This window comes from Triticum urartu, chromosome 3 (genome assembly GCF_003073215.2).
Source record: "Triticum urartu cultivar G1812 chromosome 3, Tu2.1, whole genome shotgun sequence".
Classification (NCBI taxonomy): domain Eukaryota; kingdom Viridiplantae; phylum Streptophyta; class Magnoliopsida; order Poales; family Poaceae; genus Triticum; species Triticum urartu.
Window position 1 is genome coordinate 410,402,830 of NC_053024.1, and position 17,587 is coordinate 410,420,416.

The 17,587-nt window shown below is 44.6% G+C and overlaps 2 protein-coding genes across 3 annotated transcripts; one reads left to right on the forward strand and one right to left on the reverse strand.

The window, feature by feature from the left end:
- Positions 1–293: 293 nt before the first annotated feature.
- Positions 294–5,856, forward strand: LOC125544154. 2 transcript variants are annotated; one of them, XM_048707739.1, is made up of 3 exons: positions 294–556; positions 2,404–2,468; positions 3,419–5,856. In XM_048707739.1, exon 3 carries the CDS (start codon positions 3,682–3,684, stop codon positions 5,569–5,571), a length of 1,890 nt encoding a protein of 629 aa, XP_048563696.1. In that variant the 5' UTR covers positions 294–556; positions 2,404–2,468; positions 3,419–3,681; the 3' UTR covers positions 5,572–5,856. The 2 variants fall into 2 exon arrangements, with proteins under 2 accessions (XP_048563696.1, XP_048563697.1); XM_048707740.1 differs by having other exon boundaries at positions 3,422–5,856.
- Positions 5,857–7,728: 1,872 nt separating this feature from the next.
- LOC125544153 lies at positions 7,729–15,399 on the reverse strand. The gene is made up of 14 exons (XM_048707738.1): positions 14,719–15,399; positions 14,545–14,631; positions 13,104–13,213; positions 12,903–12,953; positions 12,608–12,779; positions 12,176–12,496; positions 11,869–12,069; positions 11,281–11,763; positions 10,981–11,190; positions 10,184–10,372; positions 9,748–9,911; positions 9,208–9,366; positions 8,709–8,787; positions 7,729–8,475 (listed from the first exon to the last, which is right to left on the reverse strand). The coding sequence occupies exons 1-14, from the start codon at positions 15,193–15,195 to the stop codon at positions 8,035–8,037; spliced, it is 3,144 nt and encodes a 1,047-aa protein (XP_048563695.1). The 5' UTR covers positions 15,196–15,399; the 3' UTR covers positions 7,729–8,034.
- Positions 15,400–17,587: the final 2,188 nt, after the last annotated feature.

Genomic DNA, 17,587 nt, shown 5'->3' on the forward strand with positions numbered 1-17,587 from the left:
ATATCAAGTCACGTTTTAGTATTAGATATATCCGTATCTAGACGAATCTAAGACAAGAATTTTGAGACTGAAGGAGTATTTGTAGATGCCAATTTAAGATGAATGTTTGTACTAGTAGTAAAAAAGTGGTAGCGGTGGGAGTAGAAGCAAGCAAAAGAAGAGAAGCGGTCGTACCTGGACAAGATGCCAAACCAGGTGGAAAGGGGGAGGCACGAGTGCATTGCCTTTTGCCCGCTTTCCAATTCCGCTCGCCCTCATCACCTCACCTCACGGGGTGGCCACAGCGATTTACCTGTGGCGCCCCGCCCCACTCCCTTCTCTGTTTTATAGCACCCCCTGCCCGCCTGCGTCCTCGGTTTTTCTCCGCTGAGATTTCCTTCAACCCCGCTCAACTCCCCTCCTTCCTTCCCTCCCTACAAATCTGGTCTGCTGGCCGCTGTTCGCCGCGGCCGCCGGGTCTCTCGCGCTCGCGCAACTGACTCAAAACCCTAGCCACCCCTCGCGACCCAGTCGATCGGATCGCCCGCTTCCTCCTCATCCTCCACCCACACCCAAGGTGCGTCGGCTGCCGGATTCTCCTCGCCCTCCCTACCTGCTTCCATATGTATATCTATGTATGTCGTTTGCCTTCACCGTCGTTGCCGGGATGCCCGTGCTCGCGTCTGTTATCGTCGCCGATGCGCGCCGGGATTTCCTGCCCGCTTTCCGCCCTTGGTTTTGCGCCGATTCGTGCCAGATTCACGGCTCTCTGAAACCTGTTTTTTTTCTTCTAGATATCTCCATCTCTGACTGCGTGCGTGTTTCTTCTTTTCATGGTTCTTGTGATTGTGTGATGTGCAGACAAAGTCATGGCAGGCCTGTTTGTTGGTTTTCCTCTGAGATGAGAAATCTTTGGCGGCTTTCATTTATGCGCGCTTTCCTTTCCTTTCCTTTCCTTTAGCATGCAGCCTTTTGCGCCCCCTTTTTTGGTGCTTTCTGTTCGGGGTGAGCAATCTGGTGATACAAACGGCCGCCGCCGGAATTTGTTTCTTTACTCCTTTTTCTCATACCAGGTCGTTGCAGATTATGGCTCCCGATTTCTAGTTTTTCGTGGGCCATTCCTCAGATTTGTCTTCTCTGTTTCGGTTGCCCTTGTTAATTCGATGACGGACACGGAAGATCATTTCAGTGGATCTTTGTATCACCTGTCACTGTTCCTGCTTCGTTAAATTATGGCTGGGTTGATGTACAGAACTTTAGATTCTTGCGAATGCTAATTACAGAATTAGAGTTTTTTTTTGCGGGGAAGAAAACTACAGAATTAGAGTTATAATAATGAATGTCTTACGCTTAGCAAAGTGATCGATTGCTCTGTTTTCTCCCTTCAGGGGTATTATACATTTCCATTTCTCAACTTTTCGGGGAAAAAATCATTTCTCAAGCGTAGTAAAAAAAGGTAGACACTCACTGGCGTTTCCTCACGAACTTAGTGAAAACCTGTCATAATATTGTCCAATTGCACGGTTTGGGTTGGCGTCGAGGTTTTGGGAATTAAGACTCGGCCAGTTGCCATGGATAACAAGGCTGGCTGTCTCACGAGTAATTACCTATTGATGTCAATGTTTGATCTGAAAAGCAAATCATAGCTGATGGGATCGTCGCATATTTATTGATTGGAGGCTCCTCCAAAAGCACTGGCACTAATCCTATGACGAAAAAAATGCAACAATGTTAAATCTAGGCTAACTACTGCCAGACTGCCAACAACTGTGGTTTGGCTTGTCGCAAAGAAATTGGTCACCATACCTTTTGCAATGTTTGGCAGAAGCGTCGTTTTATCAGCCTGGCAGGATGCTAAGGAAGTGCAGCATCCCATAGTTGTGGTAGTGAGACAAATAAGAGCCATACACGAAGTGCCATACTTGTGGCAAAGTTTGGTTATGCAATATGATTGAGGCGGCGTCTAGTTTTAGGTTGTCCCAACTTGTAAGGGCATGCACAAGAATCTGATGTGTGCGCTAAGCATATGAAGAATTGAAGACCTTACTATAACTCTTTTAGTTGTGAGACTGAGTGAAGGCTACCTTTTTCCTTCTTTTCGAGAAACTGGTCATACAATCATCTCCTGGCAAGTAATACATACTGGACTTAAAAAATACTGTAGAAGGGATGAGCTAGTAGTAAGTGAATAGGATCTCCATGAAGTTGGTGTTATTCTGATAACCCTGTGGTTGGTACTTCCTATAATGTGTTTTGCAAAAGGAACATGGCATAATTTAGCTATAATATGTGGGCTACAGTGTCAGCAACTTTAACATTTTCCTTCTGATGTGCACTAAAAATAGATAAGTGAAACATGTATTTAGCATGATCTACAATCTCTTATCCACCATAAATTTTAACAAGACTACGTTATTTTTGCAGGGACCACTGATTTCACTCCTGTGTTTTCAACTCACTTGGGCTCCGCGAGAGTGCTGCCATACTGGGTATAATTCATCATCTTTGATATCTTTATTTTAAGGTCCTACATACCGACATTTTTCTTGCTACTGCACCTTATGAAGTGTACTTGTTGTTGGTCATCTTATGTAAATCAAAGATGTAACTGCACGTTCTGTTTCTTATGAAAGAATTAACAGGAAGCATGTATTCCTGTTCAGAGCAAAAGGCGTCATGCTGTTCAACTTCATTACTTGTTATAAGATAATGTAGTGCTGGTATTCAAATAAACAACAGATGACAAATGTTTAACACAGTTGGAACTGCGATATTGAATTACACCTGCCATCTATAGGGTCTGAGATTTGTTGTCCCCTCAACTGATATAGTACATGTGTAATCAATCTTTCTGATCTTTGATCTGTGTAGGCACTTACAGATCAACAAATAAAAACGATAGATATAGACTCATCTCAAAACAATGTTATGCAATGTTATAATCTTATACTCCCTCTGTCCTGAATTACTTGTCTTACATTTGTCTAGATACAGATGTATCTAGACACGTTTTAGTGTTAGATACATCCGTATCTAGACAAATCTAAGAGAGGTAATTTGGGACGGAGGTACTAATATCTTGGGAGAATATGATTATGAAAGCTAACTATTGAAGTCACTACAAAATTATAAACAGAGTCTGTTAAATTTACGGGTTGAAAGATTTAGCATTAGGGTAAACCAACATAATTTTGTTTTGAATTATAAAGACACCGACAATTCTAAGATCTGTTGATCATGACAGAAGTGGACATGTCATGACTGTGCTCTCCTTTTAGTAGATAGCTGCTCCTGGTTGTGGTCTCCTTTTCCCTTTGTATGCAATTTTTATGACCCTTTAATGTTAAGTAGCCTTTTATGGATCTCTTTTTACTTTTGCTGCATGAGCTTTGTAGTTGAGACTTCCTAGATTCTCATCTCATATTTTTTTGCTAATCAGCAGGATCATCACCTTCTGTTTGGCCTGAACTGTGGAAGTTTCTAAGTAGAAACTGAGGGTCAGTTCAAAACTTCATCCCACTCACCCCATACATACTGGCGAGAAATGGATCGTGATGATGTATCTGGCTTTGTTAGCGGGGGTTGCAAGCTGTTCTGAGTTTTCTAACCTAGTAGAAGTTCATAAATAAAGTTATGATACCAGGAAGTCAGTCAACTGGTGGTTCTTTTCATTTACTAATTGGTTGATGTTTCCGAATTGGAATGGACAAAACTTCTCATGGCCTTGGATTTGGTGATAGAATCAACTCGGTGAACACTTCTCATTACCAGAGTTCAGTTGAACATACTGCTCAGCATAGAGATACACTTGATTCCACATCATACTCCAGCTTTTCATTCACTAACACAAAAGCCCTGAAAAGGAAGTGGGGTACTATGGCGGGAGCAGAAGGTACTGGGGATGCATTACTCACTCTGGGTTTAGGCCGTTCACCAAGTTCATCTGACAATAGCAAAGTAAGCTCTGCCACAGCTTGTGCAATGTCTCCATGCTCGCTAAAGGAGGCTGATGAGGAGTCATCTGTTGATCTTAGCTTGAATTTTGAGCTTTCCCTTGGCAATGATGTTGCACACTTCCAAAGGAAATCCTCTGCTGCTTTGGTGGCCAAATCTCCTAAACTGGATCTTCAGTTGAGTTTATCCACTGGCTCACCTGAATCTGCTGTCACTTGTACAAATATGGTGTCACCAAATATTCATGATGGCTTGGACATACCAGTGACCTATTCATTACCAGCCATTATAGGGAATGGGTCAGCACCGTCTAGTTGGGGTTTTGAGCACTCTGTGGTTTCATCATCATATGCGTCTGAAGCAACATATGCCTTTCCATTTTCGAAGATACCCAGACAAGAGAATGGTGCTTTAGCTTCGCCAGTCATATCGTCAACTATGCCAGCAAGTGTGAAGAGCTCGGTTGCCTCTACTTCGGTGGTAACTAACCCTCAGCAGCGCAATCTTAACACTAAAACCTGCCAGTTCCCTGGATGTGGGAAAGGGGCAAGAGGTGCATCAGGGCATTGCATAGCCCATGGTGGTGGCAGGCGATGCCAGAAACCTGGTTGCCAGAAGGGTGCTGAAGGAAGGACCATATATTGCAAGGCCCATGGTGGAGGGAGGAGATGTGAGTTTCTTGGATGTACAAAGAGCGCTGAAGGGCGCACCGACCACTGCATTGCCCATGGCGGTGGCCGCCGGTGCAGTAATGATGGCTGCTCCCGTGCTGCCCGAGGAAGATCTGGCTTATGCATCAGGCATGGAGGTGGAAAAAGGTGTCAGCAGGAGAAGTGCACCAAGAGCGCAGAAGGTCATTCTGGCCTCTGCATCTCTCATGGGGGTGGGAGGCGATGCCAGTTTCCAGAATGTGCAAAGGGTGCACAGGGAAGCACAAAGTTCTGCAAGGCGCATGGTGGAGGCAAGCGCTGCACTTTCTTGGGCTGTACCAAAGGAGCTGAAGGCAGCACCCCTTACTGCAAGGGCCACGGAGGAGGCAAGCGCTGCTTATTTGAGGGTGGTGGAGTGTGCCCGAAGAGTGTGCATGGCGGGACGCAGTACTGTGTTGCGCATGGTGGTGGGAAGAGGTGCGCTATTTCCGATTGCACTAAGAGTGCTAGAGGGCGGACGGAGTACTGTGTGCGCCATGGTGGTGGCAAGAGATGCAGGTTCGACGGCTGTGTGAAGAGTGCGCAGGGGAGCACTGATTTCTGCAAGGCGCACGGGGGAGGCAAGCGCTGCTCATGGGGCCTGCCGGACTCGAGCTTCGGTATTGGCACAGAGCAGTGTGATAAATTTGCTCGCAGCAAGACTGGCCTCTGTTCAGCTCACACCGCTCTAGTCCAGGACCACTGTGTTCATGGTGGTGGTACATTAGGCCCTGTGATCCACCACTTCGCCACAGATGTTAAACCCGACGAGATGGAAGTTGCTGCGGCAGTGAAGGTTGATCCTGTTTCGATGCAGTCGGAGCCTCCATTGCCGGAGGGCAGGGTGCATGGCGGCGGGCTGCTGGCGCTGCTTTCTCGCGGCGGAAACCACACAGGCCCTGTTGGTAACTCGGAGAACGGGGCCTCTGTCATGATGGCGTGGATGTGAGTGGGCGGACATTCTCATCAAGAATTGGTTGCTTCAAGTTTTGATCTGTTTCCAGAGCTAATGCTGTGGCGGGATGAAGTTCAACATTTCACCAATTGTTGTCCTAGTTGTTTGGAAGTGGTAGGACATATATCCTCCGTGTAGAATAAATAAGGGAGAGCGTTGTGGGCTTCTCTGTTATTGTAATTAATTAATTAATGTCGTCAAACTGCCCTTGCTTTGTGTTTATTACAATTTGTGTAATCTGATACTATTTCACAGTTCCTACTTGGATGTCGTCTCTTCGCTGTTTGCTTTCCTTTGTGTTTCTGGTAATAGTGCAGCATGTAGTACGATATTTTTTGGTGGGTACTGGGTAGAAGTCTGTCCTATATTGGTCGGATGAGGGTTATTTGGTTATCGATTATTCATCAGATAATTCTCTTTTTTTTGTGAGCCATCAGATAATTCTCAGTCGCGTCAAGAGATGAATGTTGATGCATATTATCATTGCTAGAAACTCTCTAGATTTAGTACCATGAACGTCAAGAGATGAATGTTGATGCACATATCATTGCTAGAAACTCTCTAGATTTAGTACTGGGTAGAAGTCTGTCCTATATTGGTCGGATGAGGGTTATTTGGTTATCGATTATTCATCAGATAATTCTCTTTTTTTTGTGAGCCATCAGATAATTCTCAGTCGCGTCAAGAGATGAATGTTGATGCATATTATCATTGCTAGAAACTCTCTAGATTTAGTACCATGAACGTCAAGAGATGAATGTTGATGCACATATCATTGCTAGAAACTCTCTAGATTTAGTACTGGGTAGAAGTCTGTCCTATATTGGTCGGATGAGGGTTATTTGGTTATCGATTATTCATCAGATAATTCTCTTTTTTTTGTGAGCCATCAGATAATTCTCAGTCGCGTCAAGAGATGAATGTTGATGCATATTATCATTGCTAGAAACTCTCTAGATTTAGTACCATGAACGTCAAGAGATGAATGTTGATGCACATATCATTGCTAGAAACTCTCTAGATTTAGTACTGGGTAGAAGTCTGTCCTATATTGGTCGGATGAGGGTTATTTGGTTATCGATTATTCATCAGATAATTCTCTTTTTTTTGTGAGCCATCAGATAATTCTCAGTCGCGTCAAGAGATGAATGTTGATGCATATTATCATTGCTAGAAACTCTCTAGATTTAGTACCATGAACGTCAAGAGATGAATGTTGATGCACATATCATTGCTAGAAACTCTCTAGATTTAGTACCATGAACGTCAAGAGATGAATGTTGATGCACATATCATTGCTAGAATCTCTCTAGATTTTTTTCTGGAACCTGTGGCACACTATTCAAATCAAATACTTGTTACATCACTAACAAGTTCAACTAGGATAATCTACGAAGGATCAGCCTCCCAAGAAACTACAGCATTACTTCCTCCATTCCGAATTACTCGTCATAGAAATGGATGTATCTAGAACTAAAATACATCTAGATACATCCATACATGCGTCAAGTAATTCGAAACATCCATACATGCGACAAGTAATTCGAAACAGAGGGAGTAGAATCATAGGAATTCCTAGCAAACTTGTGTGCCACCTTGTTCCCCTAAGTGAGAGGAAAAGGACATACTTTGAGCTAAATGAAAACACTTGTTCAGAGTAGTAGAATAAGAATGAAACTCTAGATTTAGTACCATGAACGTCAAGAGATGAATGTTGATGCCCATATATCAAATGCTAGAAACTCTCTAGATTTAGTACCAGACCGCCATGTATGGCTTTTGGAGGCCCGGGCTATGTAAAATATGTTATCATTGATCAATAAAGCTCGGGAGTTTCGCTAAAAAAGAAGAGATGTGAGGCAGGTTCCAGGGAAGCTTGTGGCCAGGCACAAGATAGCCAGGGTACCAAATGTTACAATTGTGTCGAATTATTGGGCTAGAGTTAGACTTGGAGTATGCAAAGGGTTAGATGTTTGAGCCTAACACCAACGACCCTGGGAATCTGACTTCCAGGTGGTGGTTTCCTCCAGAAATTCCATATAGGCGTCCTGCACCAGTGTCAAACGAAACCTCTAGTGCACTGGTTCTTCCTGAACCAACACGCAACATGAATGATCCCCGACAAGGAAAAGGAGATGATATGCAGTTAACTCAAGAGTAAAGGCAATGCACAGTACGGTCAGCATAGGAAGACGCTCAGTACAATGTTCCAAGAGAATCAGTTACCGTGGCTACGAAGGAGAACGTGAACGGGGTCAACAGAAGCTCCATCGCAAAGCCAAATTTACACCTACGATCGCAACTCGATGGCCTAGTTATGTTACAGGGCAAAACTGGACAAAAATAATCACACCCACTTGGGAGCAACCAGTTAGGAAATTAGCAGAAAACAAAGAATGAACAAAATTTCCTGAAGAATGAATAACTGCCCTAAGTATGTGGTTAAGCGCTACTCAATCAAATGTCCGTCCTTGTGTCGTTTAAGCGACCGGCATCATCTGACGGTGGCTTTATATACCTCCCTATGGTTTTTTGCCGAGCCCTCTTCTTCATTCTCTGGATCTTGTCTTTGGTCTGTTGCTTCCTTCGCTCCTTCTCCTGCTGCCGCATGGTCCTCTCCCGCTCGTACAGACCTTGCCACACAACTTCGCCAGTTTGTGGCCAGAGCCACCTTCTGTCGGGGTGGTCCGCATCAGCCTCTTCTGCCAAGTCTTCGTCCATGCTCTTCAGAGTAGCGTAGGAGAGCCACTGGATTGACATCTGACCTCTCCTGCCCTCCAGCGGATGCTGCTCCTGCATTGCACCAGTCTCTGGGTTTACATACACCATCCGCCGTGCACTGTGGAACGCCCAAACGTTTACAATCAACTCGAGAACACCAGAGTAGCAGTGCTTGTCCTGTGCATGTACATATCAACAAGAGAGCAACGGTCACAGGTTTTCGAGGTGGAAATAGCATAACTATCATATATCACAAACATATAGGTCAGATTTCATTTCCTGTAAAAGTGATCAGCTGTTCTTTTGTTCCAGCCAGAAGTGTTCGAATGTTCTATATCAGTATATCACTGTGACAGGACTAGGAAGGGTATTAACTATATTGTCTAATACTAGGTGATAGAGGCGCTCACCCTGTGGAGACTCAAGATGCAATGCCCAGTTTGATGATGCTTGTCGTACATCTGTGCATCCAGCGCATCTACAAACATCCTATAAAACAGCATCTCTGTAAAACACCAACCGAGTATATATATAAAAGAATTTGAACCATATAACGCAGGACTTAAAACAAACCAAGTCCTCTTTGGACCTTAGCCCAATGTCAGTACATGCAACAACAAGGCTATATACTTAAACAGTAAGAAATACACACATACTACTTTAACCATCGCTGGGCGTTATTGGAGACAGTATATACACAGGCTATGAAATTCTTAACAGTAGTAGATCACTTTTTTACAGCCTGTGTATATGCAGGAGTACTTTTTTATGCTCACGGTAGTAGATCACTTGAAATGCATATACAAGGCAACGACCAACTAGCCAGTGCACCAGGATTTCCATATCTACAGTTAAAAAAAGTACTAGCTGTATGGTTTGGCTATAATAATACTTCAAAAAAAATGTTACCTTGAGAACATTACAAATTCCAGGAATGATCTCGTAGGCATAACCCAACTTTGCATCACAGACCACGTGTCTCCATCATTAGGCATACGTGGCAGAGAATTCAAATCTCCATCAAGCTGCAAGCCATACATCCTTTGAAAAGCCTCCAAAACAGCTAACCTTCAGGACAGAACTATGAAGAAAATTAGTTTGTTGTAAAACAAAGCAGTTCAGTTTGGCACCACAGCCAAAAATTCTACTTTAAACAGTTCGTGAAATAGCAACTTTAGTTCTGTAAACATGGTAGGCCAGAAAGGGCAGTAAGATTCTCTAAAATGTTACTTCCTCTGTAAAGAAATATAAGAGCATTTAGATCACTACTTCAATGATCTAAGCACTCTTATGTTTCTTTACGGAGGGAGTACTCTGTAAGAAATGATGGTTGGTAACATGTTTTTAGAACAACTTATTGCCCAATCCAATACAATATCTGTTAAAACTAGAACATTTGCAAAACAACATGCAACAGTGCAACCTATGAAACATGGTTAAATAGATGACCTGCAGTTCCCAGCATTAATCGCATCACAGAGGGACCAGAAATCTTGATTAGCATGATTTCTTGGATCTTGGTCCATACGAACCCAAAAGTAGAAGGCATCTCCATGCTTTTGAGTTTGAATAGCTTCCAACATTGCAGATTCAGCATTTTTTGACAAGTTCGCCTGCTTAGGAAATGGGATGGTAAATATAAATAGGATGCTAACAATTATGCATGACCTGGATAACTAATCTACATTGCATCATCAAAAGGAAAATTCATATCTACAGCTTGACAACATATTAGGCAGTGACATCCAATGCACAGGTTCTGTACAAAGAATAATGCCCAAATCATTCTTATATCTATCATATTCATTGAGAATCAGTGGTACCCCAAAATAAAAATAACCAAAATACAAAGACCTCTTTGATATCAAAACAAAAATCATTTTACCTTTCTTGCAGTCACCCTCCAGGATTGAAATCCTATCCAAGAATTCTTGTGTATCCGGTCAATTCTGTTAGCCAGAGCAAAGAAAGCTCCAAATTCGCCAAGGATATCTCTGTAGTACCCACTGTTGAGCAGCGGGAGACGAGAAGAAGCATCAATGTCATCTGCTCCGAATCTTCGACCTTTTGAAGACTAATGGAAAACAAACTTCATGTGATCAATTTAAGCCATTGAAATATTTCTTAAGAGTAGCCAAATATATTCTGGCTAGCCACATACCAACATCCGTTCCATTAGTATTAATTCAGTGATAAAAAATAATTTAAAACAAAGAAGAAATACGTATTTATTTATTTTAGTGGAAGAAGAAATAAATAATATACACATATTTGCATCTATATGTAAAGTCACCAGTCACCACATGGGTTGTTGGATTAAGTTTAGTTCGATCAGATATCTCCTCAAGTGACTAAATCTTAGCAATCCAAATCTGACTCAATGGTATACATGGCAGTTATATATGTTAACACCTAGATGAGTTTGCATTAGTTGTATGCAGGAAGCAATGCAAATCTTAGTTCCATCAAAAGTTGTGTTCACACTGTCACACTCCCCATTTAACATGTACAACCAGCCATGGTACAAGGAATATGACATTTATAGAAGGTCAGCTACAGATTTTAGATCTCATGGTTTATAACATCAGAGATGGTTTTTAAATGTGTACATTTGGAGCATTCAGGCTGACCATTTAACATTCTGAATAACTTGGTTACTGCTAAGAGGTGAAAACAGCTTACCAGGCCAATTCCACGATACAGAGAGCTTTGATGCAGAAAGGGCCAAGTTCCCTCCCCATAGAAGGGTTCGTATATACAGAGTGGCTGACCTGTCCGTTCAAGCTCCTTTTCATCTCTTTCATGCAATTCATTTTTCATCCTATCCACCCTTTTGACATTTCTATACACTTCCTCCCATGTTCCATGAGGTTGGTCACTCCTCTCCTTCAACTGCATAACAATCCAATCAAATTACTTAGCATGCATTGTTAAAACGATGAAAAGTGATCTGTTAAATATCAAATTTACGTCAATACTTACATACTCTTCTTCCAATTTCATTTTGGCGCTCATAATACCATTTGCTCTTTCTTCCTTCCATGCAATAGCAGAGAACGTTTCATCAATCTTTGGTGTAATACTGTGAGGGTCATCCTTTCTGTTCCTGTGCCAATCCATTTTCTGGAGCATCTTGCAGTCAGCCAAACTTTCATTCACATTGTATAAGTTCTTCACATCCTCAAATAGATGCCATTTCCACTCTTGTTTCAAAGGCAAAGGTATCTCCCCAGCACTTAACGGGGTCAGTGTTTCGGAAGGAAACTTGATAACATTTTCCAATAGTACAGCATAGCCTTCAATGGTTTCAGAAGCCATCAGATCCTTCGCACGGGCTTTACCAACTGATGCAATATTTTTCCCTAGATCGGATAGTTCCCCATTTGATACCACTTGCAGTAGGACTTGGCTTAACATGGCGATATTCTTTCTTGGAAAAAGGAGTCCATTTATCCCATCATCAATCTAAGCCATCAAGAAAACAGTGTTAGCTTATGATAAGATGTGCAATGGTAAGGTATTGTGTTGATAAATGCAATGCCAATAAAATTTGAGACATCATGAGCATACATATTTTGTGATCATTCCAAGGTCCGGAGCTATAACCAGCTTCTCAAGAATCATAGCTTCAACTAGCACACCGGGGAAGGATTGCTCATCAAGGCAAGAACAGTATATGACAAGGTTAGCTATAGCAAGGAGATTGTCAGTATCTTCAACAGCAACATGCTCCACTGCACCTCTTGAGAAGCCAACATTTAAAGCAATGGCCTATGATTATTAGAGCAATACCAAGCAGTTAGATGCAATTTAAAGGTTTATGGCCTCTAAATAGTGAATTCAAACGATGAAAGACAGCATGGTTGTACATCCTAACCTCAAGAGCTATCCTATGCTTATCAGTTTGGTTTCCTGTCAAGATTCTCACTTTCAGTTCAGTCTGTGTGCTATTCTCAGAAGGATACTGCTGTAAAAGAGGTCCTACTGCTTGCAAGACAAGTGCCTCTTCCATCAAAAGCCCATCATATGAAAACTGACTACCAACCATAGCAATTACAAAATCTCTTGGACCTAAACTCAGGCTGATTCTCACATCTTTGTCATAATTTTTCGCAATGAATCTATCAGCTTGAAATGCTGGTGCAGGAGAACCTGGAATCACGAAATAGTTACCAGAATCAAATGCAGCATACATCACCTGCAGGAAATGAATATAATAAAATAATCTTATGTCAGGCTGGGGGATCTACATAAAAATGCAAACATTATTAATTCGTCAAATTTAGTAGTATGAGAATAGCTTAAATACCGGCAATATGTAGTTGGGAAAAACTATAACATTTGCCCTGCTAAAGACTTCTTGCCAACCACCTAGGATTTGAGTCATTCCACTAGACTTATATTCCCTAATACAATGAGCGAGGGAAGTCTCTTGCACAGTCCAAATGACAGGTACGGATTTGAAAGGCTCCTGCAAAAGACTGCAGCAAGACACATTAACTTTGAGTAAACATTTGGAAGTGGTCAAAATTAAACACCTGACTTTGTGCAAACACCTTAGAATAATCTGAAATATGTAGTCACAGTCCTTGTTTCATAACTACCTTGAAAATACTGGCCTTGCTTCAATTGAGTTTACAAGCATGCCATCATAGCTGCAGAAATACAAATAAACCTGGTGAGGAAATGATTAGGATGTGAGGCTGAGGCTACATACTATTTTCAAGTTAAAAATGCTACATTATGAGACAATATGCAGTAAGTAATATAAGCAAAGAACTGGCAAGATATACTTTAAAACTTACTCTAGCCAATCTATAGAAGTGAGTAACTTTGTGTCCACAGGTAAGATCTCAACTGGTATGCCAATAGTACTCCAAATACTACTACATGGGCCATCCTCAAATGAGAAAACCTGCATTGAAAATTTGCAGAGCGGATTAATAGCAACATACAGACAGGGAGTTTATGACATTTCAATCATGTGCATCCATTTTGGTTTGGGTACTTGTGCAGTTCAAGTTTTGTGCAGAAGACCATAGATACACACGATGATAAGAGTGATTCAAGTAATCTATGCCTCGGTACTTGGGTTTTGGCTAGACATCTCAACTTGAATAGTTGGACTAGACAACCAACTTGTTGACTAGACGTGACTCGTCAAGGACAACTAGTGGCTCGACTAATTGTGCAACCCGCTATAAGACTGAGCTCATGTTAGACCGAGACCACTCCAAAAGAGATGTACTTCCTAGTAAGCTCAAAGTATCAACCTAGCTCCCTGCCTCTGATAACCTAATACTGATAGCAAGATGTTGTGCTGATTCAGAAAGTGGCCATGTATTTCTGGCTCCCACTCCAAATTTTGCAGTGTAGTCAACTAGTAAGGCCCCACTTGGATTGTTGATTGGCTCCTAAATACCCCCGTAACCGATACAGACCTCCAGCCATCGTGTTTATTCCAGGCGGAAATCACGCTGCAACCGGTAATATACACCTGTAAATTAAATCCGGGTCTATAAGCTTACACCGATTCCAAGCAGGGTCTAATGTGGTATTTGTAGCAAGCATGGTCCACTAGTCTATGCATCGCACCCCGGCGAAAAGACTCGACTCTTCGGCCCATAAACTTAACACAGCACTTTAGAACCTATGCACATGCAAAAGTTTCTGCAACATTATGATCATGAACCATACAAAGAAGACAAAACAATAGAAATGAATAATCCGTGCATATAGTACAGATTTTATTTCAACAAAGATCCTATTTCATCCCTAAGTGCTCATGAACTAGCAGTGATCAAAATATCAAACTTGCTGAAAGAGCGCAAAGGTAGAAGGAGGGTTCAGGGGGGAACACCAACCATCGTTCAAGCATACCATAACGCACATAGGGATAATTAGGATACATATACGCGTTATATACTCCATTAGTCTAACAAAATATCACTAAGACTTGCACTGCATAAATCAGATTTGATTGTTGCCACCTCCGAAAGTAGGAGGTACTGACAGTGATACCTCATGCTACCTCTCGTGGAACTGCTATACTAGGAAGTGTGAACGTCGAAATCAGAACTAAGAGATTAGTTGCATTACGAATAGTACATCAGATACGGAATCTGAACTTGCTGTGTATACCATCAAGGAATATCACTTGTGGAAGCAAACCAACTAATGAAGGAAACAATAAAGACACGGCAAGACGCGTTCCGGTATTCAGAAGAAAGCAGTTGAGCCACGCACCTTCATTTCGTAGCCCATCGCCTCCAGCACCGAGGCGACGCTGATCATCTGAAGCTGGATTGCGTCGGGAGAGAGATCCCCAAACACCTAAACGAAGTGCAATGAAAAAAAATCAGAGCCAGAATCGCGAGAAAACAGAACTCAAACACCGCCCAGCCCAGCTCAACAACTCACCAAGGCGAGGCGCGGCTTCCGGGCCCCGACCCTCTTGACGGGTCTCCCGAGCTCCGCCAAGCTCTGAGCATCCTGACTCCGCTCCCTCGCCCACTTGTCCCGCAGCCTCGTGGGCTCGAACGTGAGGCCCTCGCCGGTCTCCAGCCCGCCGAGGCCGCGAGGCAGCACGGCTTCGGTCCCGCCCCGCCCCCGTCCCCCGCTGGCGCGTCGCGAAGGGAGCAGCATCGTCGGGTTCTCGACGACGAGCGATCCGGGGAGGAAGGTGTACACGAGAATGGTGACGAAGAAGAAGGCGGCGCCGGTGCCGATCCACTGAAGGAAGTCCACCTTGTCGACGAGCACGAACCGCGCGAGCCTGGATCTCACGCCCGGCCTCCGCGCCGCGCCCCCGCCGCCCGCCGGGGTGCGCGGCACCGGGGCCGGCGCCGCCGCGCGCTTGTAGCTCCCCGACCCGGCGGCGCTGTCGAGGGAGCCCATCGGTGCTCGGCCTAGGGTTTCGGGGCGGCCGCGGCCGCAGAGAGCATGGCGAGCGAGGGAGCGAGCGATTAGAAGCGAAGCAGTTGAGGAGAGCTGGGGACTGTGGAAGACTCGTGAGTCGTATTTAGCGAAGGAGGCGTTGCGCTCCGCCTGTTTCGTTCGTTTGGTCTGAGAGGGATGGGGGCGACTGGCGAGGACGAAGGGGCCTGGTGTGGTTTAAGGCGGAGGGGCAAGGCGACGCTGGGGCGTCGGATTTTGATCGGACGGCGGGGTTTCGGGGGTTTAGCCTCGCGGTCGCGAAGCATGGGGCCGCGTGTTTCGGGAACCGGATGGAGTTACCACGTCTCGGGCTGCGTGTCATGCTGCCGCGACGCCGTCATGGCTGTTATGGGGTATGACAGGTGGGCTGACTTTTTCGGGCCCGCGTGGCAGCCTCGAGGGTGAGCCGTTTACAAGGTATCTGTTTTGCAGTCTCTAGCGACATGTTTTTTCTCGTGCGCCGCACCGCTACTTGCCTGGGACGGAAATAAAATTAATCAGAAAATGAACGAAAGCACGCAGGGGGGAAAGTGGCAGGGAAAAGCGAGAGCGGTGATTCGTCGTTCGTCGTTCGTCGTTCGTCGTTCGACCGTAAAGTCTGGGCACGGTGGGGTGGGGTACATGCTTGTTACCTCAACTGGGGAAGGGAGGGTAGAGGGGAGGGGGAGAGCCGGCGGCTCCGTGGCCGAAAGCACCAGCCGTGGCGGCCACAAAGCGGGCGTTGCGTCCGGCCAAAGGAGAAGATATGCCGCCCCGCTGCTGACGGCTGACGCAATGCAGCGCGTCTATGCGGCTGGGACATGTGTTGTGTTGCTACATATACGAGTGGAACGCAAAAAAGAAAAAAACATCACTTTACAATTCGCAAAAACACCGCATCAAAAACATAAGGCAGATAATTGTCTGCCTTTTACTTTTAAAAAGGGAACGCTACACGTCTGCCCATAGAGCAATTGAAAATATCAACCGCCTCCGAAGCCACTGGATTGGGCCACGTATAGCCATCAGATCTTCCGGATGAGGTGCGGTACGATTGCAACAAGGTAGATATTGCGTAGCTCGCTCTGCAACAACAGCTTTGTTGTAAAAACACCGAAAGCGTTTTTTTTGCTCGATTTTTTTTTATTTTCGTCTTCACCTTTTTTTGCAACATAGATGATGTTGCCGGAGGACTTTTGCAACATAGGCGGTGTTGCGGAAATATTTCATTTCGTCTTTACATTTTGCAACATAGATGATGTTGCTGGGGGACTTTTGCAACATAGGCGGTGTTGTGGGATATTTTTTTCGTTTTTACTATTTGCAACATAGATGATGTTGCGGGAGGACTTTTACATGAATGACGTTGCGAAGATTTTTCACCGAAAATGATGACATTGTATGCAATGTCAATCGAGATTTATGCAACAAAGATGATGTTGTCGGAGGTCTTCTGCAACAAGGTTCTTGTTGCGAAAAGTATAAAATGCATCGCCGACCAGAGCGACGACGAAGGGTGAGACGGGAGGCTGGGGCGGCACAGCTGGGCCGATGGTGGCTAGAGCGGTGCTCGGGCGTGCACACTCGAGTGGCAGCCATGGCTGCAAGCAGGCATAAAGAGGCGGGGAAGGAGATGCAATGCTCGTGGTGTTTCTAGAGATGGGGCACGTGCTGCTTCTCGGACCACGAGGACACGTGTCTGCCGATGGAGAAGATCGATGCAATAGTAGCATTCGCCGGTTGATGGGAATAGTCTCCCTTTAAAAACCGCTTCAAAAAATTGACAGTGGTCAAAAGCATTGAGTATTTCTTTTATCCCGTTTTTGACGTGGCAAACTGCCCACGTTCCGATTTTAGTTGGTGATGCTGGGAAACGGTCGTTAACGGCCAGTCGGGACCGGCTCGGTCGAAACATTTCCCTTTAGGGAAACAGCCGTCACTGCCCACTCACTCTCTCACACCTCTCACGCGGATTGAAGCTTCTCGCTCCCATGGTGGCGGCGGGACCCAGATGCGGCGGCGCAAGATCCAACGGCGACGCCATGGTGGGCAGTGGCGGAGCTTAGTGCGTTGTTGGGTGTGTCGTGCCCCCCCCCCAAGATTGGCACATGCAGGCTTAAATAATTTAGAGAGAGTATAGATTATAAAGTTTTGTGTGTTTGCCCCCCCCAAAGATCTTGGTCAAGCTCCGCCATTGATGGTGGGTGGGGGCACATCATCCAACATGAGCGGTGGCTTTGGGAGGGGCACATCATCCCACGGCGAGGGGAAAGATTGCATTGGAAGTAGCATGTTCCATTCATTGCCGCCACTGTCGGCGGTCGCCCGTAGGGTGTTTGAAAGCCCCACTGGAATCGTAGATGGACAGTGAGCA

Bases quoted from the DNA above. Each gene is read 5' to 3' on its own strand.
- LOC125544154 (XM_048707739.1), top strand. From the start codon at position 3,682: ATGGACAAAACTTCTCATGGCCTTGGATTTGGTGATAGAATCAACTCG.
- LOC125544153 (XM_048707738.1), bottom strand. From the start codon at position 15,195: ATGGGCTCCCTCGACAGCGCCGCCGGGTCGGGGAGCTACAAGCGCGCG. The intron at 12,954-13,103 runs GTAAGTTTTAAA...GTATTTCTGCAG, and splicing joins ACTTCTATAGATTGGCTAGA to CTATGATGGCATGCTTGTAA. The intron at 8,788-9,207 runs GTAACATTTTTT...GCTGTTTTATAG, and splicing joins GAATTTGTAATGTTCTCAAG to GATGTTTGTAGATGCGCTGG.